At 36.7% G+C, this 23,046-nt stretch overlaps 2 protein-coding genes across 2 annotated transcripts; both read left to right on the top strand.

The window, feature by feature from the left end:
• Positions 1-16,428: 16,428 nt before the first annotated feature.
• Positions 16,429-17,134, top strand: LOC149937214 (uncharacterized). Its single transcript, XM_090153752.1, has 5 exons — positions 16,429-16,516; positions 16,640-16,705; positions 16,763-16,870; positions 16,934-17,048; positions 17,122-17,134. The coding sequence occupies exons 1-5, from the start codon at positions 16,435-16,437 to the stop codon at positions 17,132-17,134; spliced, it is 384 nt and encodes a 127-aa protein (XP_090009878.1). The 5' UTR covers positions 16,429-16,434.
• LOC149937213 (uncharacterized) lies at positions 17,122-19,157 on the top strand. Its single transcript, XM_090153751.1, has 4 exons — positions 17,122-17,201; positions 18,004-18,269; positions 18,513-18,790; positions 18,884-19,157. The coding sequence occupies exons 1-4, from the start codon at positions 17,192-17,194 to the stop codon at positions 19,155-19,157; spliced, it is 828 nt and encodes a 275-aa protein (XP_090009877.1). The 5' UTR covers positions 17,122-17,191.
• Positions 19,158-23,046: the final 3,889 nt, after the last annotated feature.

Raw genomic sequence — 23,046 nt, 5'->3', positions numbered from 1 at the left:
GGGTTTTCTTAACCAAATCAAAGGGCTTTGTGGGATTTTTCACTTTTTGGGAGATTTTCGATCACCAGTTCAAAATACCCACGAAAATTTTTCTAAAGAAATATTGATACTGCCTTCCGAGGAAAAAGAAAGTACATGTACCCCCTTCCACCTGTTCGGCTCGATAACGGTCCTAAATTTTACTTTTAATTCTCATAAGCCACTGTACCCAGACTACCCACCCCTAGTCCCCCCTCCATAAAGAACGCAAAGCGTCGCGAGCCGCAACTTCCCCGCAAGGAAGAACGGGGGGATCATGACGTGCGCCAAGTTCCAAGAAAGGCGAAAGGTCGCTGCTGCGGTTGCAGCTGGCCTTCGCATTTCTTGGAATTCGTCCACAGTCTTATCTCCGAAACAACTTGGGAGTAGAGAAAAACGAAGCTGTCCATTTTCCAATTTGAAGAGGAGCAAGGGTCAAATGGGTGTGGGGGGAGCGCATTCAGAGGCTTAAGCTATCGTAACGTTACTGTGGAATGCATATTGCATTTTGAGATCTAGCTTTGAGGCCAATAATATCAAGCCAGAACCCCGACATTTCGATCTCCGCAATTCAAAAATGTATAAAGAACAAAATCATGAATATATCTTCATGATAAAATAGTAGAGTTGCTACCTATAGATAAGCAAAGAAGATAAATTAAACTTAGTTCTTTAAATAAGACATTAATAATTTTTCCAAAAAATAAAAATAAATAAAATACAAAACAAAAAAACCTAATTTAATTCGGTCCCAAAAAATTGAACCTGTTTTCCGAGGAGTTTTCATGAATGTATAGGGGTTGTGGCTTTTGGGCGGTTTTTTACCGAAACTGTGGGATTTTTAACTTTCGAACATTGGCAACACTGCTCTCCGCCAGTAGCCGATACGCGGAGACGAGAAGATTCTACGAACGCCCGCAAAACTATGGTTAATGTTTTAAATTAATCAATATTCATTAAGCACTTCACAATAAACCGAATTAAATTAAAACATATCAACGGAACAGCTTTCGGACAACGCGAATCCAATACGGCTTTCAGATTTTGCCTATGACAAGTAGTTTTCAACAACGCTTCTCACTAGAAAATGTTATCAGCCCTCATTTTCTGCCGAAATGAAATATCGGGCTTACGGTTTCGCCATAGTTTAAAGCCAGGCAATCCGGATCAGTCTGCGTTCTTAAATGGGGGCTTGTAGAAGGCAGGAGTCGAGGGTAAGAATAAACAGTAAAGCTATAGCTTTACTTTAATGTGTATAGATAGAGACTTCTTGTAAGGTCCTAAAAAAAATCAACCAGCTGATGAGAGCTGGACTCCTAGGAGCAGTAATGGATATTTTTTTGGAATTGTTAACAACATGAAAAACTAGGAAAATAAATTACTAAAATGTGAAAATGATCTAAAATAGGAGAAAATATCCACCTGAAAGCTAAAGATAAGTATTTAGTAATTTGCAGCCATGACATTTTTTAATTATTAGAAAATAAAATTTAAAATAAAATATTTCCAGTTTTTAAGCCAATTTCAATAACTTATGTTCATTTACTTCTGGTAATAAAAATTTATTAATTATATTTCTTAGTCTTTTATGAAACAGCTATCGCCATCTATGATTGTTAATACTTGTTTAGTTTCTTCCAGCATCTTTTTTATATTTAATTCAGTCGTCGCGAGCCCTATGTTATCGAAAACATTTTTCAGTTGAAATCTATTTCGGCGAATTGACGGCGGTATAGAAATATTTATCTTATGTATGAAGCAACTTTACGTTATTTTTGTAGAGCTACACGATGTAGAGTGAGAGAGTAATTTCATATTATGTATGCAGCGACTTTACGTTGTGTTCGTATTCTGAGCGAGCGTGAGGGTAATTTTATCTTATGTTTGCAACGACTTTACGTTGTGTTCGTATTTTGAACGAGTGAGAGGGTAATTTTATCTTATGTTTGCAACGACTTTACGTTGTGTTCGTATTCTGAGCGAGTGAGAGGGTAATTTTATCTTATGTTTGCAACGACTTTACGTTGTGTTCGTATTCTGAGCGAGTGAGAGGGTAATTTTAGTTTCCCTTTTAGATATAACAGTCGCCAGCCAGATTTCCCGCACGATACTGATGAGTTCCAAATAGAAGGAAACCGGTCTACCGTTGGAATTTCTGGCTATTTTATTTAGTTTTTATGTATAGTTTATTACTCGAAGATCTATTTGATCCGAGTTTCGCGTTTTCTGTTTGCTCGAAGACCTATTGGTACGAGCAGGAATCCATAACGCTACTTGGAATGAGTATCTCCCCATATCCCCTGTGGTATTTTGTGGCGGAACATTGTGGGAGGGGCTAAAAACGCTTATACCGCCTTAAATGACGTCAAATTCAGTAACAAACAAAGGCTTATAAGCTCCGCCTACTATGTTCAGCCACAACGGCGGGGAATCGAAGCCGTTATTCATTCCAAGTAGCGTTATGGATTCCTGGTACGAGTTATTAGTAAGTTTTTTAATTTCTTCAAATTTGTTTAGGGTTTAGCTAGTTTATCCCTATTAATTATGGACTAATCTACTTTTTCGCGTATTTTCTCATCTTAGTTTTCTTTATATTATCTTGTGCTATTGTTCTTTTTAAAACCCTTCTTGGTTTTAGAATATTTCCTGCTGGTTGATAACCAAGGTACTTAGTTGGCACTTTGTTGCGATTACTTCTTTCGTGTTCTTCGAAATGAAGAGAACGTAAGTCTAGTACTCTAGTACAAAGTTTAGATTTACTTACGAATGTAAATTTAGATGACTCAAAATTCCTTCTATTGATATATTTAATCCAAGGCAGTCGCAAAGTATTGTCTTTGGGTAATGAATAAAAAGAGTACGGCACCAAACATGGGCATGCGGAATGAAGCAAAGGCTTATGTTCTTAGCACTATGAATTCTTCCATTCGTACAATTTTTTTACCGCTATTTGAACAATTATAAACAGCAAAGTATTTACTGAAGAGTTCTTATAAGCCATTATTTTAAAGAATATTGAACAATTTTAGTAAAAAGAAATTATGCGCCTACCGTGGCGCCATCTAGTTATTACTGAAAGCGAAAAAATCCCGTATAGAAAAAGGATGCCCTCGGTGGTAACACAGCCTCTATTAGCCTCTATTTCTTTCCTGTATCAGCCAAACGTTTCATTTCCCATTGTTTTTTAATATTTAAATTATACCGCACAGTAAGAGTCAAAATTTTCTTATCCGAGCACTGTACATTGGATCAAAGAAATCAGGTGTCGACTAAAAATCCCGGCAAAACAATCCGTTTTTAATTTATTATGATTGGTCGAAATTAGTCAGACGGTTTTTAGGTTTAGCTGGTTTGCCAAGTGTAAGCATAAAATATCTATTTTAAACAGATCGGCGCGGAAAGTTAAAATCCGCATAATCTAGGAGATTTCCGCTATTTATTTCGTTTTTAGCAACCATGAAAACGACTCCTCCTTCTAGCGGAAGTGGTTAATCATTTGGAAAACGGTCAATGTAATACCAAGAACGTATTTATTTATTAATACTCCGGGAGAATGAATATGTCGAGACTATCGACGGACACGTTGAGGCCCTAACCCCGTCACGCTAAGGGGGGGGGGGTGGAGGAAAAAAGGAGGCGGTCTTATTTTTTTCGTCCACGCAGCATCGTTAATCGCGTCGAAAAACGTAATTTTTAAGAACCAATGAGATTGCAGTATTATTTGATTTTATTAAAGCGGAGGAGTATACCGGGGGCCCCAACGGGTGGAATTTGAGAAAATAATCTCGACATTTAAATAAATACATTCTTGAAAATACGCCTGAAAAAACAATTATAACCCAAAGCAAGTTAACGAATTAAAATCGATAAGCCTTATTTGCATCCCAGGAAAAAAAAACCTTGAAGACTTTTTCGGGGATGTCAGTGTCTTAGTGCTTCCAACGGCTGGGGCGGCTGAAGGGCCGGGCAACCCGGGCAACTGCCCGGGGCGCCGGTTTGAGAGGGGCGCCGAAATTGAGTTGCGCGCCTTTTTGGTTTACCAAGAATGGGATTTGTTTATGAAAGCATAACATAATTCGAAAAATCTTTAGCTAATTAGAAATACATATCGCTTTCCCAACGAAAATATCCAACATCGTCGATGAACGTTTTTTCTCTACTATTTACTTTACAATAGTAAATTATCCATAAAATTACAGTGGATAGTTCTGACGGATAAAGCATTTTCCTGGTATATTCATTATAAACCAGGGTATTCAATATGAAGAAGAAAAATTGATTGGAAAAGAATAGAAGGAAGCCCAAAGGAATACAGTACTTCAATGTACTTGCTTGCTATTTCGTTGTCGTTATTCCAGCTTTATGATAAATAAACTAGCAGGCAATCTTCAAGAATTCTATTTGATTTTTAAGCTCTTATGAACCAGCATTCAATCTTCTAAAATGCAATTAAACCATTTTCGATGGCTAGTTCCAAAGCAGTCTATCGGTACGATTTAATCTGTCGTGTGTTCGTGGTTACCAGCGCCGGCCCTAGCCCTTGGTCAGGGTAGAGCGAGATATTTTTTTCTATGGTTGCCACGCCGCCCCGCGCCTCTCAAGGGGAATTTTGGCGCCCCTTTCCACCTGGCCGCTGTCGTGACGCCTAGAGCGACCGCTCCACTAGCTCTACCCTAGGGCCGGCGCTGGTGGTTACAATTAGTCTCTTCTATTTTACGAGCACGTGCAGAAAGCCATTTATTAGTTTTAATTAGCAGTGGCGTAACTAGGGTATGGCAGACATGGCACATGCCATGGGCGCCACTTTGAGAAGGGCGCAAAATGGCCAAAAATAATAAAAAGTAATATGAAAAATTCAGAAAGATTTCTAAAAAAGTGTATATCTTCATAAAACGTTAAGAAATATCAAATGTTGGTCTGACATCAATACAAGAGGTAATAAATCTATCTATTATTTTCCTTATACTATTCAATAATCGCCTTTCTCCTAAGTAGAAGCCCCCAGTGCGTATGGTAACACGTCGTTTTTAACTCTCCCGGTCCCAAACCCTCCTTAAATGCGCCCTTGCAGACTGGGCGCGATTTCTGTGCTTGAATAGGTGACATTTACCCTAGTTACGCCACTGTTAGTTAGATAGATATGAATTAGAGTCACGTTGAAATGAATTAAGATGTCCGGGAAAAAGAAGCATTCTAGGCATAGTTCTTTTTATAAAAAAAAGGGAATTTAAGAGAAGCCGTTGAAGCAGAAAAGCAAGCGACAGCTTTAAAAAAGTCCATAAGTGTAGGCCTTAAAGATTCCCGCAAAATAGTGTTTTAATTTAGTTGTTAAAGCAATTAATGTAAGGAAAAAATAAGTTTACTAAGAAAAAACCATGAGTTAAAAATAAAAATATACATTATTATTATATTTAACTCACGGGTTCTTCGTAAACTTAATTCTTTTATTTAACATATATTAAAGTTCTGAAGTATTTGAATTCCGACAAAAGGCGATGCTCATCACGTCAGAGTTAAAGAGAAGGTCAGCTTAGAGCAGACCTAGATATTTCACGTGTGAAGTTTACGCGGTTTGGCAGGGACTTCAGGTGGTCCGGGAGAGAGTTCCAATCCTTGATGGAGGAGGGAACAAATGCGTACTTCCGAAGCTTAGTTTTCAGATAGGGGATAACATGTGTCAGATTTATAGCCCGGTGTACCGGTAAGATTCAAACCACACCACCGGAGGTCTATCATCAGAATGCCCTACGCCAGCGTCCACAAGCCCGGACAGGTGACAAAACCAGCATGGGTAGTAGAACCCTACTACTGATGGTCGCACCCTCGACGCAAGCCGCTCAACCCAGCAGAAGGTGCAGCAATGGTTCGACCAGCTCGCCACTTCACACACAGCAGTGGGAATGAGAGCGGATGCTCTGGCAATTCCAGCCGACACCCTACCTAGGAAGGTAGAGAGCCAAACCCTTTGGAAAGAGCTCCTAAAGGGGAACGACACCGAATCTGGATGAGATGTTGCGTGAGGGGTGTGACGTAAGACCGCCTCAGAGAGGGTAGACTTAAAATGTCCCACTTTTCACACATATCCTGGTTTGGGAGGCACAGTAACTGGAGTTCAGTGGAGATAGCTTCAGTATCCACTTTGCCGATCGCTAGGCAGGTGCGGGGGGGGGCAGTCTAGGTGGTGAGGGGAGAGCCGGCAGAGTGATTTGAAGGAAGTCGTGGTCCCCGAGACCTGGGCGGTGTATCACGTCGCCAACAACTCCTGCGGGAGACGAGAGCCTTAAGTCGAGAATTGTTTCACAGGAAGACGTAGTTCTGGTAGCACTTAGAACGTGCTGCGTGTAGTTGCACGAGAGCACAGTGCACAAGAACTTCGAATCGAGAGTTAAAGGGGTTTGTAACAGATCCCAGTCTATGGATTTATAGTTGAAATCGCCTACTACTAGGATATCAGAGACACCCTGGGACAGCTTTTCAAGATAGGCGTTGAACCGGGCAGAATACGACACAACGGTATCCTCGGAGCGCACTGGATAAGATTCTATGCTATTGGCGACCACGATCAGGACACCACCACCGTGTCGATTTCGGTCGTAACGGTATACGGCAAAGTCCGAGCCAAATATTTCCGAGGAATTTATCGAAGAGTCCAGTTTTGTCTCAGTTAACGCGACAATAGCAGGGCGGAGAGTTGAGAGGTAGCCTCGGAAGGCTGAGATTTTATTGCAGAGCGATTCCATGTTGGCGTAGAGGAGAGTCCGTCGAGACCGTCGGAACGGTCAGGCCAAAGAATATAAAGCCCCAGGAATAGAAGGTGTAGCTCCGTCTGGTGGAACTTTTGCGCCTCTCTTTTTTAAAGAGAGATCGGGTTGCGTTAACCGTTACCGGTTACTCTGATTTGCCTTGCAGGAAGTTTCTAACGCAACCAAAACACGCGGCCAATAATATCAATCCTTCCACTCCTGGGGCTTCATATTCTTTGGCAGGCCGACACGGTCGCTGAATTGGAAGTGTTTTTTGGCACTGATACTACTCAGTATGGACATTATAATTAATGTACTTAAGGTATACTAGTCTTGCCACCTTACCTAGTGTTTCAAGCTCCATGTAAAATGGCTATGTACCATAAAGAAGGTATTAAATATGTTTACCCAAAGTATTAAGAAAGTGATTAAAGGGATTATTTATTGTTATAAAAACCGTAAATTTATAACACGGACATGGTAATGTTTTTTTACGGGGGGGGGGGGTAGTTTAATTTAGTTTCCAAATAACAGGGGCGCCAAAAATCCCCCTTGCCCGGGTGAAAAAAATTACTTGAGCCGGCCCTGTCCAACGGCCACCTGATCAGATTACTCAGATCGTATTTCTTTCGCATATGACGTCATTCGGTTTGTCAGATTAACTGAATATGTTAACCGACTCCCACCAGGTGATCTGATTTGAAATTCTTTCTGATTAACTTTTCTAAATGTAAACTGACCTGATTAAATATAGAGAATAACTAGTTGGCCTATCGGTCATCTGACGGAAGATATACTATACTAAATCTTTATGAAAATTCTTTAATTTTCACATTTGTTAAATTTTATTTATGTGTTCCTTAATAATATTACGAAGACAACCAAGACATATTGTGTGGTTATTTCCACCAAATGTCTAAACAGGTTAAAGCAGTTATTGTTTCGGGCTGAAAGGAACCTCTTTGGGGGGTGGGGGGCAACATCTGATTCCGTAGAAAAGGCGCTTTCAGTGGGTACTGATGTTCCTGAAACGGTAAGGTCATCACGTGCCATTCTAGATACCTGCTTAAATTCGTCTTCATGCGCCTGAAATAAAGTTTATTAAGCCAATAATGTTAAGAAACCATTTCTTAATGATATTTAAATTCCACCATTCGATTATGTTGGTATGGGGTGGCGCAAGGTTGGCGATCAAGTGCTTGTTAATCTCGGATCCCTTTGCTTGTTTCTTTGGACGATTAGGGTAAATAGCAAGAACATCATGTTCTTATACCGAAGCCGCCGAGGCGCTGGACGCATTAACCTCGTTCTGTTCTGTAGCATTCCTTGAAAACATCTAGCTCAATGTTGGCTTTAATACTGAAAATAACGCGAAATAAATAAATAAATGCTCAAACGTTTTTACTTAATCTTACCCATAGAAATCCAATAAACCTCAGTTCGCATGAGGTCGTGGTAGGTTTCTAATTTTTCTCAAGCTCTTTTCAAAACACCGATTTCTTTGTGCAATACTTGTTTTGAGTTTTTGAATTAACCATCCAATTATTGGCATTTCCAGTCCCAGCGTAGGATAGCGCGAAGCCGATACACGATTGGTGGCCACGTTAAAATCCTTGTTGGAAAATACTTTTCAGCATTTTCAAGTAATTTTAAGATATGGTACTTTTACCTTTAAAACGTTAAGTCCAAGATCATATGACTTTGAAATTCTGTCATCGTTTATAAGCGCCTGCAAGGGCTAATAAAAAACCCACGAAAGGTCACGTCAGAGACCAAGGAGCCAAGGTCCAATATCACTTCTTTCAAAATGTTCCAACCTGGCGAAGTTGGTGTGCCCTGCAGAGCATGACATATGTCGAATTCCAGCGAGTTCTGACGTCTAACATGAGAGTTACATCCGGGAGATTAAACAGCGGGTTAAACTCCATCAACTTCTCTTTTCTTCCTGTTGACAATCTAGTTTTAGATACGACAGTTCTTATCTGCAATGAAGTGTATCGATGATAAAGTTACGAAAATAAATAATTGTGTTAATTTTCGATGAAGTCAAAGGTTTTAATTATATACCTTGGCTACGGATTTACCAATGTTTCAGTGGTTTTCTAAGTAGTCGAAGTTGCAATCCTGTTCATCTTCGTCGTCATATTTAGGATTTGCCTTAAGTTCCTTCAACATGTCCTTCACAGCTATGTTCAGAATATGTGCGAAACAACGTACACGGTTCTTGGTATTAAACCTAAATCATATGTCTTTGGATCTCTTCTCGAATTCGGAGGTGAAGGTATTGTTGTTAGACGCATTGTCCATCGTAATTGCTAACACCTTGAAATATATCAGTTACCAAACATCGTATCCAGTAATGCTCATCACATGTCCTACTGAACCAGCGCTGTCAGATTTGAAAACGGTTATTGGAGGTCCAACAAACATGTGTAAACGATATTTGTCCAGAAACTTGCTTCAAAAGGTACAGAATATTAACGATAAACAGTGGAAGAAACGAAACTTACCTTCATAATGGTTCGTACGTTTCAACTTCTTTCAAATAAGACATCATAACGTCATTTTTATCAGTTGTTGAACACGTTGGTATAGCATCTTGTAGCAACGGATTTTTAGGGGACAGTTCGTTAATGAAAGATTTGAAACTTGGCTCTTTTACCATTGTAAATGGTTGACGAGTTAAAACTATCCACCCATTTAATTTTCGCTGTACAGCAGTAGCTGTAAAAGCAATAGTTTACCATCATATTGCCCAAAATAGTGTATTGAATGTTAATTAAATTTTAAGATGAACAAATGGCTAAGTACGAGGCGAAGTGAGAAAGTGATACAAAGTTTTGCCACATTTGGGACCAAATTGACATCTGCCTTAAGCACTAATATTATCTCAATCTATCCATGACGAAAAGTGTTGTCTTGACGAAACGTCGAAACCTCCGAGGAAGTAGCCAACGGTACTAGACCACGGTGTTTATTAACAAATTGGGTCTTCGTATTACCAGTACTTTAATTAGATTTTCCTCGAGGGGCAATAGATGTTTGGAAAATCTATCAACAAACCAAGGAACGGCTACAAAAACAATATTGAATAATTAAGGATACATAGCTTACCTATCGCAGTGCACACACTTGGCAAACTGGATAGCTTTTACTCCACCATCAGGTGATGTAGTTCCTTCCATATAATGACCCCATATATAGCTTCATGGTCTCCGATCTCGACCGTGTAGAATACAACAGAATTAGCTTTACCTATTTCTAACCCTTTTAGACAAAAGTGTCGTCTGCTAGGATGTCGTTTTTTTGGCAACACTGTATGTATGTATGTATGTATGCCTGGAAGTATGAATGATTAAAAGTTCTCAGTGTTCGTTATGAAAGCAAACAAAGAAGCGGCGTATTTATTTAGTCCCATAACAATTAAGTTAAGCTAAGCCTGAGCCAGTAATCAACCAAAAAGGTAACAAACCGTATAGCGCTTCACCGCTTGCCATATCCCAGTGATTACTTTCTACTCATGACGTCCTATTTACTTATATAGCCTTTTTTCAGAAAGTATTCTTTGTCGAGCGAATCGAGCGACCGCCCTTAATTCGCACTTGCCTTTACCAAACACAACCAGTGAATTTAGGTTATACTCTTTTTAAGGAATTTAACAAATAGGGATAAGTAAATCAGATAACTGTATTAAATTTTTATATCTGATCAGATAATACTTTTCAGTTTGTGATAAACTGATTGCTACCCGTAAAATTATCTGGATTGATAACCTGCTTCCAACCACCCGATCTGGAGATATTTAAAAATTTCATTGGGTTATCTAATGCCAGATTTATCCGAAAATTCGCTAAGTTCAGATAACGTAACTGTTATCTCAGTATCGGTTGGAAACACTACAGTGTCTTCACGTTGGATCAAAAAGGTTACTTTGACGATGCACAACATGGCTTTGTTACGCGCAGATTCTGCTAGACAAATGTACGTATTACATTTGAAGAAGTAACGAAAGCTATGGATGAAAGGGCTGCTGTAGATATATTTTACTTTGATCTTTAAAAGGCGTTCGCACTGCCGCATTCCCTTCAACTTTTCATCCAGAATGCCTCAGTGTGGCTAGTGGTGTGCCTCAGGGATCAATTATATTCATAAGTTATGGCCACCCACCATTCATTTTTGCTGACGATAACATAATAAGTTGGAAATAACCATCAGAGCAATGGCAGACACAGAGGCTCTACAGCACGATTTACAGTTTGTCTAAAACTGGGCTGCTGAAAATGGTATGCGCTTTAATCCTGAGAAATTGTTCTAATGCATATTCGAAAGACACTCGCTAAGTCAAAAGCATACATCCCGGACTACACATTTTCTCACATTTCATTATACTTAACTGCACATATGTTCATCCACATCTGGATTTCTGTTTTAGCATTTGGAGTTCTAATATTATAAATTACATAAATATATTGGAGTGACTACAGCACAAGGCTAGAAAATGATTCCCGCGCTACGACCACTGACGTACGAAAAACGTGATCAACTGGGGTCATCGATCTCATTAAATGTGTCAAACTTTTTTTTTTACAATTTCTACTCCATTTGGCCTGAGAAGCTCTTCAAAATAACGTGGTCGAGGTATAAAGCGCGAAAACTTTTCATTGTTACACTACAAGTCGAAATCTCTTGTCACATTTAAATAATAATTTAAATGTAATTATTCTGAAATTTAAATACCATTCCTTAAATTGGATTGTTTATCTAAAATTTAAACGCAGTTCTTTCAAATTTGATTGTTTATTTAAATTTAAACGCAGTTCTTTCAAATTTGATTGATCATCTTAATTGTTTTTAGTTTTATTTTAATATTTCACTAGACGTTGGTCCCAATAAGCGTATACACTTTATTTTTCCTGGAAAATAAATTTTATTGTTTTTATCTATATTACTTCAGATATAACAAGATTTAACGGATATTTGAGTACTGACAATACCTCCCCCCCCGCATTTATTTAATAGGTTTTGAATATAAAATTTAAATTTGAACCAATTATAAATCATCTTGTACATTAACGTAATAAACATATGAGGGTTTCTCAACATCCCTGTATATTAAAATTATAATCTCAATCACACTGTAGTTTAACATAACTAACCCACTAAGCATTAACAACCAAAGAGTAATTCAAACTTAAAGCAAAACCCCCATTAATTCCCCTGTTGATTAATTGAGAACCATATTTCAATCGCCCTGTAGATCAAATGAATAAGAGCACTCAAAACACATGACATGCTCTATTGATCACCCTGAAATTAATTATGAACAATATTCAATCACCATATACATTAAATTAATAAGCACACTTTTACAACCTAAGTGTAAATCTCACCAACATATCAACTACTTTGTACAATAACTCAATCACCCTGTCCTTAAACATAACAAGGGAACTAATTATTGACAACCGAAGAGTAACCTTAACACAAAAGATTTATTACAACGCTATATCAATCACCCTGCTCATTAGGAACAATATTTAAATCACATTAACTTAAGCAAACTGTACCAACCTAAACGGAAATTTTAGAAAAATATCACCCGCCCTGTACTTTAACTACATCACCCTCTTTTAACATAATCAGGGCACTTTCTCAACACCTTTTCATTCATCGAGTGAAAAATCAGTATGTTTAAAAACACCCTGTATAAGAAAATTGGTGCCAATAAAATAAAACTCCGAAAATACCAAATATAACATAGCCTAAACCTATATAGCAATACCCAAAATATAATAACATAGTACACACCTTATTTAATAATAGTCAAGATAGCAAAACGTGGTGACATTAGAAGTAACCAACGCCATGTAGAAGACAATAAACACAGTCCGTAGAGGTTTCCAAGGTCGAAGATCAAATATTGGGTGATGGCGCTAGTAATCTCAATCTTAAATCAAAGAATATAAAGCCTTATATTATTTGCTTAAATTGGTACGAAGTATAAATATCACATTAGTGAGTACGCGGGCTGTGGGCTCAATCCAATTGGCCAGAAATCTCGCTTAAAAAGGAAATGTCTTAATGCAACCGAAAATGTAGTTCAGAAATGATCAATTCTAATTACAAATGTAATTTTCAAACAAGTCGATTTTAATTTAAAAAAGTATGTAGATATAAAGGCGACACTTCTGTGACCTCTATCGCCAAAATTTATATTAATTTTGACTTATAATTTACCATTTCACAAAACGGCTGCTACACTGTACGTGAGATTTATTCACAAATCCTTAGGGATTGTGGGTAGAAACTGAATTAAGCTTTTCAATTTATGGTTCCAAAAAATCGAACTTGATTTTAAGTGCAAAGTAGAATTTCTGTAGCACATCTCATTGATTAATGAAATATTTCGTAAGGTTTTAAATTACATCTACTTCCATTCTAGACAAGAACTACTATGTGGCCAAAGTGACGGAAAATTCATGAAGTGCTATAAAATTAATCGTTTTTGATATTTTCGGCGCTGCTTAGTGGCTTGTTGCAAAGATATTCCCTCAAATTATTAGTGTATTCTATAAAGAACGCAATGGAGATTAAATTCCTTTTAAAACAGTATAGTTGGAAGTATCTTTGCAAACTGGTATTTAAAGAGAGTGAAACACAGTTTAATTCAAAGAAAGAGCTCATCCACTTGAAACTTTGCCAAACTTGGTAATAAAATATAATAAAACTTTTATTAATTTGACTAATTAAACAAGCAGGTATTAAATTGTAACTTTAAAAACATTGACCACTTTAAATATGACATGTTACATAAATTTGTTCTAAAATCCCCAACTGAACTGTATCAGTTACTTCAATTTGAAGAGCTTTTTGTTGAAGGATACTCGGCTTGAAAAACTAAAACTTCGGTGGGCCTGAAATTGTCGACACAAATGATGGAATTGAGAAATGAAATTTCTGTTTCGTTACACGCGTGGCGTGCACCGTTCCGTCGCTCAATGCATAGAAATGGATTAATTATTTAAGATATAATTAACAGAGTAATAGAGTCATTCCAGGTCAAATCAACCAGGTCCATACCCCTCAAGTTACCGATTTTGATGAAATTTGGTGAACAGGTGTAGTTATGCATAAAACCAACCCCTGTAAAGCAGTAATGCTGAAAAGGTTTTTTGAGGGGAGTTACAGGACGAAATGTATTTTGGCGGTTTTCAAAATGCCATTTGCGCTTTAGCTATAAAATCACTATAACTTCAGTTTGAAAAGTGATATAAATAAGCCTAATGGCTTATTTTCAAGGTAATTAATCAATTAATGCCCCAGATTATTATTTTCAAAAAATTTGAAAATTTGAAAACAAATTGAAATTGGAAATTTGGAAGTCACCTATTCGTGGATACCCAAAATAGCTATATTTAGAAAAATTATTTTTTGGCTTGTATTGCCTTATTTGATCACATTACGTAATCTGTAAAGTGAGTGTTAAAACCTTTTTCTGTTTTGTTTTAAAAATTATTTCATTATAAGCTTTCAATGCATAATTTCGCTAAGAAATATTTTATTGATAAATCAAAAATTCATTGTCATAGATGGTTTATTTTTATCTCTGGAAAGCTGTTTAATGTTTTATTGCAATCGAACCGAATTGAAAAGAATTATTAATGAATTTTGCTTTTTTATTTTATTTATTCATAAATATGAACTTTAATACAGAAATTCATAAAAATCGTTGTTAATAACATCTAAGTAAAAAAAAAACCTACTTCACAATTCATGGAAATTTTAAGAAACAGTCCTCAAGAGAGGAACTCGGCGGGAATATGTTCAGCATGGCTGCCGCAATACCACGCTGAACAGCAATCGCCTAACTTGTTTTCTATTTAATATTAAACACTAACTTTTCTTGATCATCAAACATTTATACACCTTCTAATATTATGTGAACTCTCCCTTAGTCGTAGATTTTAACACTGAACAAGGTGGTTGGAACATTTTAGAAAATAGAGGAGTAAGGCTACCTAAGCTTTGATGGTTTAGCCTTTTAAAAGTGAAGAACATGGTTAAAACGCTAGGTAATAATCTTATTTTGAATTAGAAAATTGTTTTTAAGGAATTTGCATTTGCGTTCCAAAATCATTTTAAAGATTTTGAGTCTTTCCCCCTCCCCCCTAAATCTCGGTCTTTGAAATAAGCGTGTAAAAATACAATTTCAACGTATGTTATTTTACCCAGCCTGTCTCAAAAATTAGGAAGGGTTCTTAAAAACGTAGGCGTCAACCCAATTAACTTCCCACCAACTAAATTGTCAGCGTTACTTTGTAAAAATAAAGTACCAACCAACGTTCTTGATAAAGCAATAATTTATAGAACAATTTGCCAATGTGAAGAGTCTTACATTGGACAATTTGGCCGCCTATTTCAACGGCGGCTTAAGCAACATACAAATGTAAACTAATCATACAATAAGTTCCCTCTTAGGGAATTCCCTCGTCATTTTGGCCGCTAACCTCAAAATGGACTAGATCGGTGCCTCCGTAATTCTAAAAATATCGGAGGCACCGACTAGATTCCAAAAAAAGGTGCGCCGTCCCCCGCTTTAGCACTCTGACGCTAGGAACGTATTCGAGAGAAAAGACGTCCTTTGTAGCAATAAAACCACATTGTGTATTAATTATTTTATAGAAAATCTTTTTGAAAAGAATTTACCAATATATAATTTCTATCTATATGACTTATTTCAATTTGTTGTGTTTATTCAACTCTTTAGAAGAGTTTGAAATTGCTTAGTCGAGTCTCTAAGTTTTCTTTGTTTCGTCACGAGTCCTCGTTTAACCCAGAAGAAAGTTTTTCGAAGACAATTACGGCGGATTAATGTCGAAATTTCGTTAGAGCTGCACAACTTTTAACGATCTACTGATAACTAGTCTTTAGTGGTTTCAGTTAATTAAATTCTCCAATTTCGAATCGTCACAAGTTCAAACGCAGAAAGAAAATAAAATAAAATTCAAAGACACAGTCACAAGGTAGGCTTGTTATAGATTGTAATGGAAATGAAGACGGTATAGCTTGCTGTAATTGCGAATAAAAACACATTCAGTCAACAGCAACGGTAGGATATCCCTGGTCCAGGTTGCTAGAAACGCTAAAATGGGATCTCCCACCTTCGCCTTTTATGCGTTTAGAATCTAATTTTCCTCAAGACTCAAATATTCTATTTATACTAATCAGTCAGATTTTGATGTTTCATTTCATTTACAGTTATATAATACTTGTTTATGTTAAATATTTTACGTCCAATGGAGAATTTGAGACAACCACCCTAAGCTGTGCCAAGGCATAACTTGAATTTTTACGATATACAAAGTTACAAACACGATTTAACCTTGGATTAATTACGTGTTACAGGATATGGCATTACCAATTTTCCGTGTCGCTCCAAAGGCCTATCCCGACTACAGCGCGATCTATCGGTGGAAAACGGAAACACCTTTTACTGATACAAATATTGCTTACGCGGTACACGTGTTCGGCGGGCGATTTTAGGCTTAACAGTTGTTTGGTTTTTTGTATCATAGTGTATTCCATAGTAACAATTTCTTGGTAAGTGTGTATTACATTTATTTATTTATTTATTTTACTGTTTTTCAACATCTTAAAAATTCTAGTATTATTAATGAATCTTTGGAGCACTTACGAAGAACTAGGGATCTCTGCACCCAAAATAAAAGCACATTTCTCAACTTCGGAATCCTCTAGTAGGAGATCGTGGCCAAATTGAATCTTAAATAAAATAATGTGCTACCACATTATTTATCCAAGATTGAATAATAACCCATTTGTTTTAAATTGACCAATTAACCTTATTACTATCTAATTAGATGGAAGTTCAAATGAAGACACTAATGAGTCTAGTAACTCTAGTAGTGAGGTTTCTTCAAGCTCTGGTATAATATCCATATACTTATTGTAATTTTTGACAGAAACTAATTTACACTGTTTAGACGAAAGGGGTAACTCGAGCATTTCTAAAAACATTCGGTGTAAATCACCTCAAGAAAGCATGAAGCCAAGTATGTCAAAGGATATTTGTTGTGACGGTTTATCATCAGGTTTGTGAGACTCCTATCGCTCGTATTTACAGGAAAAACTTAAAAAATTTTGATTCTACATAGATGAAAATGTCAACGCAAATGACTCTAGTGATGACGATATTTTAAATGACGATGAAATAGAAGTTGTTTTTAAAGATGCAGAAGTCAAGGCGAAACCTCTTAGGGCAATAACAAAGTAAGTTTAAATATCATTTTTCTATTATTTAAAAGTGGCTTTTTCCATTTTTACCTTTAAATTTCATTTGTAGTGTTCGAAAATGACCAAACAATGGAAAAGCCCTAGTCAGGAAAATTGCCAAAAAAATCATAAGAAGTCATATGATTGATTGTTAGTATAAATTTTTGGTAATTATTAGTATCTATTATTAAAGTGTTGGTTGCACGAAAAATCGATAGTAATAAAAACGAATGAATGCGGGCTTGTTTTGAAGCCCAGGACGTTCTCTTTCCAAAAATGTCATTGTCGAAGCAAATTTCCAAGCCAAAGTGTATTAACTTTGAGTCCGAAACTGACCTTATTCGCTCCCCGAAATTTTCTCCTCCGTAGCACGAGCAATTTGGGGCAAATCGAAGCTGTAGTTTTATTCCTAAAATAGAAGGAACTGAAGTGGAGGGATTCTGTTTACTTGTAGAAGTTTTCAAACCAGAGGTTTTTAATCATAATATTAGGCTTATTATCGAAATAAAAAATATTTTTTTAATCGCGCGCTACGCGGCGCGCGCGACCCGACGTTTTAAGAAGAATTTACAAGGAGCCTTCGGTTTCATATCGTTTTTCTACTACGTAGGCTTGTGTATACCTATTTCAATTACTACTGCGTAGGACTTTTTCCTGGGTGTTAAATCAACCTGCTTTTAATCCCAGATGTAAAGAAATGTATTACAGACAATTAGCCAATGATACGCTTCGCATTTTCTGACGTCATGGGTGCCGAGAAGTCTGGAAATTCGCCGAAAAACTCGATTTCCACCATTTCGACTTCTTTTTATAATAATTCAAAGACCACTTAACCGATTTTGATGAAATTTTCTGTACTTGCTATAAAATGTTTGCTCTTTCTAATGAACCATTAATTAGCCATAGCTAAAATTTCGTGCAACCAACACTTTAATTTAATTTTTGCATACAGGCAATGATTATGATGCATCTTTCAATTGCATTATAATGGAAGTCCAATATTCATTTAGGAATTCCAAATTAAATTACTGCCAAGGTGCGAAAAAAGGTTCGGATTGGATAATAAACCTCACTGTTCCAGATTTAATTGAATTAAAAGGTGCAATAAAACCAATTTTAACGGAAACAACTGGTGACAAACTCTACCTCAAACTCAATAATTTGATTAGAAACAAGAAGAAAATTCAACAAATTTCAAATTCTTTGAAACATACTCTGGTAATTGAATAAAATCAGGAATCTATAATGTTACTTGGAATTATTAACCACCTCTCTATCAGGCTTGGTATAATGTGGGTTAATAGAAAGTGCGTGATTTATTGAGTTCACGGTGCGGGAGAATGTAGAGCCTCGCTCTTCGCCGGGCTATAAGCTGTGCTAATCATTCCTAGTAGCGTTATAGATTCCTGATAAAATATAATATTTTTGACGATTAATTAAGATTAGCTTCTCTTATTACAGGGTTTTCGAGATATGCAGGTTCAAGAAAGAATTTGGGCCTTAAACTCGTTAATAAGGAGGACCATTGAAGTTGGGTCAGCTGCCAAAAAAATCATGCCAATCGACATCAACATACCAGTAGAGGCTAGTGACGTATCAATGTACGTAATCGGAGCGGTGCTAAGATCTCTCGGAAGAAAATCGGACAGTGGCCTAACATTAGCTAAGAAGCTAATCACTACGAAGGACAACACTCCGGAAAATCTACGCTCATGGATTGAAGCCCAGGACAGGGGCGGGTTGTTTTACCTAACGACAGAGTCGTTTAATTTTTTCAAGAGTGTTTATAGCATCATTACTAAATATTTTTGCCAAATTGCAATAAAGAACAGGATTCTTAAAGCGAAAGAAGAGATATTTAACAATGATAACATTTTAGTCAAATGGAGTGGTTTTTTTGAACCTGATGCCTTTGAAGAACAAAAACGAAAACTACTGAACCACTGCGTTCAAAATTTTATGAACACTATTGCTAATGGGCACCTTAAAAAATTAAAACATGACTTTAAAACCAAGGCGAAGCTAAAAGCTTCGAAAACAAAGGCTAATTCAAAAGTTAGGCAACGAAAACAACTATTACAAATGTCGGCAGTATTTACGAAGTAAATGATATTTAATTAACCACCATGGTGTAAAATTGTAATAAGTTCCTAAACTTGTTCCACAGCTTCTTTTGATGTATTTCCTAAATCACTATGACATGGTATCTTGTAGTTTTTCAGCATCCATAATGTTTCGCGATTATTGTCAACTGTTTCGACAGTTGGGTTGTCATTGGACCCATTTGCTGCCCGTTGTCTTGAAAACTCAAGTTCCAGAGGATCTTGATTGAAATTAGCCGTTAGGACATATTTTGCACCTTTATTTAAAAGGAATTTTATTATGCCTATCATGGCTTTCGCTGTGATAAACAAATGAAAATTTTTAAATCAAATTTATTTACATACAGGAATAAGTGGTATTATCATTTACTTGTTTGCCTTAAGCCTGATAGAGTTTCTTGCGATAACAACATTTTCCTTCGCTGCTCTAGGTCATAGTCTCCTGGGCGAAGTTCAACATCCTCCTCCCATTCATCTAAGTAACCAAGGAAATAATTTTCCAGCCACTGGAAAAGCCAGACAGGTTAATAACGTGCAAATGGAGTTTTACTAATTTATTATATTATTTACCTTGAGACGACAGTCATTTAAGGTAACAAATGGTCTTTTGTTGGGCTTCCTCTTGTGATGTGCTTCGTGAAAGTTAGTCGTGTTGAAAATGTCAAACCATTTATCAAATATCATCATGAATTTGACAGTCTCGCTATACTTCTCATCTTTTTCAAATATGGCATTGATAGCATTTGCTACTGAGGAGCTTAATACTTGGGTCGCATATCTGACCTTCATTTTGCTATACGAATTTAAGTTAACGTGTTCAAATGTTAGTTTATGAGCTTTTCGTATATTTCCAATACTTTCCATTTCTGTTCGGTAAACTTTTTCCACTGGATGCCAAGTTATGGTCTGGTTATTTTTATACATAAGACGTACCTTGGAGCCTTCTCTGCTTGAATATAAACAGTTCCTTGTGGTTTTTAATAAATGAGGTGGGTCAAATAAAAAAAAATTGGTCTTTCCTCATCTATGGCATACGGATTTGCACAGCAATGAGGAATTTCATCCGAAGGGTCCATGTTTATGTTGAAAAATTTGCGGTTGCTTGTCGCTCCATCTCCTATTATTGATATTATTTTGAAACTAAGAGACTCCAATTTTTCAACCGCTTCCCAAATGATGGAATTCAAGTCATCTCTAGATAAGCTATTTGTCGCAAAATGAGCGAAAGGATACTTCACATGACTGGTAGCACCTCTAAGCATTAGCATCAATACATGTGTTGCTACTTTTTTATCGGTATACTGACTTGAATTTACATCATTGATATTATTTCTTGCGTCATTTAAATGGGTGTATCCAATAATGTCTCCATTAGTTTTCTTGTAAATTAGTTCTTCTTTTACTTTAAGCTCATCTAAGAGTACACTAAAATACTGCTTATGGGGTTCTAGAGTTTCAGGCTTGATGTCTTCTCTCAGTTTATTTAACACTTCATCTGAAAAACCTAGAACTTTTTTGTCTTTAGGAGTGTTGCGGAACAGAGTACTATACGATGGTAGTTGTAGGATTTTTGAAGCAGCTACACTTCTGTACGAGCTAGGTGACTTGTGATATTGATATATACACCATTTTATGACCAACGGGTGCCATCTTCTACCATGTTTATTTTGCTTGATTACTTTTAGTTGGGTACGTAGAAAAATTCCTGCAAATGAATTATCTTCATTCTTGTTTAAAGGGAATATAACCTGCAAAGCGATCTTTATGGAAGACCCCTTCAATTTTTCAAATTTCCCTGTACAGTGGCGCCAACATTTTTAAAGCCAAAGGTAAGAGTGGCCAGAGCTGCAAACTTTGGTGTTCCACACCAAAAACGTGAGGTTATATTCCCTTTAATGATTGTTCGAGAATTGACTGAATACACGATTCATCAGTATCTTCTAGTCTTTTCCCTTCGACCATTATACGTTCCTTAATTTTTTTTGAAGGCGTTTAATTTTTCTCCTTGACAGCATTTCCTTGGTTTTTGAAGATTTTAACAGTTCAATGAGCTCTTCTTTTGTCAAAGATTTATACTTCTTTTGGTTTTTGTGGCATTTAATCGTTTGGTTTTTAAAGCATAGCCTCGTAGTTTGAAACAGAACAAGCAGGTCTTTTTCTTGGTTAATCCTGTACACATTCCATCACGCATAACTCCGGAATGCAAGCAGAATTTTCCGCGAGATCTTTCTCTCAATAAATTTACTGAGTGTTCATCTGGAATTCCGCTGCATACCTTCAATTGATTAAGATTTGCCAATACACCACACAGTTCAGTTTCAGTATAAACCCAGTGTGGTAAAATGATTAAATTATGTTTATTAAAATTTCGCCCCAAAACTGATACTTGAAATTGGAAGTCAGCGTCTATTGTTACATCTATTTCAATCTTCTTTGTTTGTCCGTTGACTTTGTAGAGTTGAAGTTTGGTGTTATCCAATGATGAAAACCAGTTGAATTCCTTTTGTATATTGAACCATTTTTCAGAATTAAAAAAAGCCCTAAAACTTGGGACGAGAGATGTGTCTACAATTTCGATATCTGTATGGGCTTCGAGACTATTTTCAATGTTAAATACTGAAGTATCCATTAAATTAGAGCTATTGACTTCTACTCTTGCATCGTGCAATTCGTGGGTCATGTTCAAAGCAGATTTGGTCAAGCTAGAACAAGCTGAGCCAACATTTTCCTGGTTTGATGTAATTTTCTCAGTATTGCTGTCATTTGTCATTTCCATTAACGAAGATGCAATATTTTCTAGTTCTTCCTGATGAGTAATAGGTGATATGTTGAGATCTCGCCTTTGAAAAGCTATGGGCGTAGAAATAGATTCCAAAAATGACGATGATTCGGGTCTCATGCTCCTCCTGGGAGACTCGATTGACATTGTTTGAAGGTCTTCTGCACAACCTTGATGAGTAATAGGTGATACATTTAGTCGTAATTGTTGAACTGAAGATGTAGAAGGTAATTCCTATAAATAAATATCAATATTATAATGTTTCTTCACTGACTAGAGATGTTACTAAAACTAACTAGAGTAGTGTTTATATTATCTTTCTCTGAAGACGCGGGTCTGGTTTGATTTTCTGACTCGTATGAAGTAATCTCTTGATTTAGATCCTCAAAATCGTTAGATGATGATTTAGTTTCCAACAATGATACCACGTTCTAGAAAAAACCACCATCAGTTATGAATCGAATATAATACAAATTATTTGATACTTACTGGATCATGAACTGGATCTGGATGTTGGTTGGTTGGACCCATTTGTCCAACGAAATGTTTAGAACACAGGTAGGTGTTCCAAGTTATGTTTTGCAAATTAAAGTTCGGTCTTACTTCTTTTAACCATTTCAACCATTTTCTAGATATGTCAGGTTTCCTCTTTGTTTTGGGAAAAGGTATGAACGTTATTCCCAACATATGCGGTTTATGCCCATATCTAGAATCACTATTACACTTGGGATATGTGCAATGTTTTATTCTTCCCATTTTCAATTAACAATATTAATTTACAATATACTTGAATAAATCACTAGTTATTTAGTTATCGACCAAAATTTCGAAAGCAAAATTTCAAACTGGGAACCGTCATATTTTTTCAAATAATCGCGCCTGCGCAAAAGAGCTTGTCACAGTAAAATGTCATGCCGCCTACGCGAAACCCCCCCTCCCACTTTTGCTACCGGGGCCTTTTGAGAGACGTCCGCGAATGCCTTGGGAAAGGTACGTCTGCCATATCCAGTAACACGTAATTAATCCAAGATTTAACGATTCTGTGTCACCTATCATTTGGCTGTTGCCTCATCTTATTTACCGATGTGCAGGGCCGGCGTTACGGCAAGGCAAG

The sequence above is a fragment of the Leiobunum rupestre genome, chromosome 7 (assembly GCF_980474605.1).
Source record: "Leiobunum rupestre chromosome 7, qqLeiRupe1.1.hap1, whole genome shotgun sequence".
In the NCBI taxonomy this organism is placed as follows: domain Eukaryota; kingdom Metazoa; phylum Arthropoda; class Arachnida; order Opiliones; family Sclerosomatidae; genus Leiobunum; species Leiobunum rupestre.
The sequence above is the reverse complement of the archived record's forward strand: the minus strand, read 5'-3'. Positions and strand labels throughout refer to the sequence as shown.

What these genes read in the sequence shown, in the direction of transcription:
- LOC149937214 (XM_090153752.1), top strand. Translation starts at nt 16,435, where the DNA reads ATGAATCTTTGGAGCACTTACGAAGAACTAGGGATCTCTGCACCCAAA. An exon ending in CTCAACTTCGGAATCCTCTA is followed by an intron (nt 16,517 to 16,639) that starts GTAGGAGATCGT and finishes CTATCTAATTAG; the next exon opens with ATGGAAGTTCAAATGAAGAC. An exon ending in TGAGGTTTCTTCAAGCTCTG is followed by an intron (nt 16,706 to 16,762) that starts GTATAATATCCA and finishes TACACTGTTTAG; the next exon opens with ACGAAAGGGGTAACTCGAGC.
- LOC149937213 (XM_090153751.1), top strand. An exon ending in ATTCTTTGAAACATACTCTG is followed by an intron (nt 18,270 to 18,512) that starts GTAATTGAATAA and finishes CTCTTATTACAG; the next exon opens with GGTTTTCGAGATATGCAGGT. An exon ending in GAAGCCCAGGACAGGGGCGG is followed by an intron (nt 18,791 to 18,883) that starts GTTGTTTTACCT and finishes AATAAAGAACAG; the next exon opens with GATTCTTAAAGCGAAAGAAG.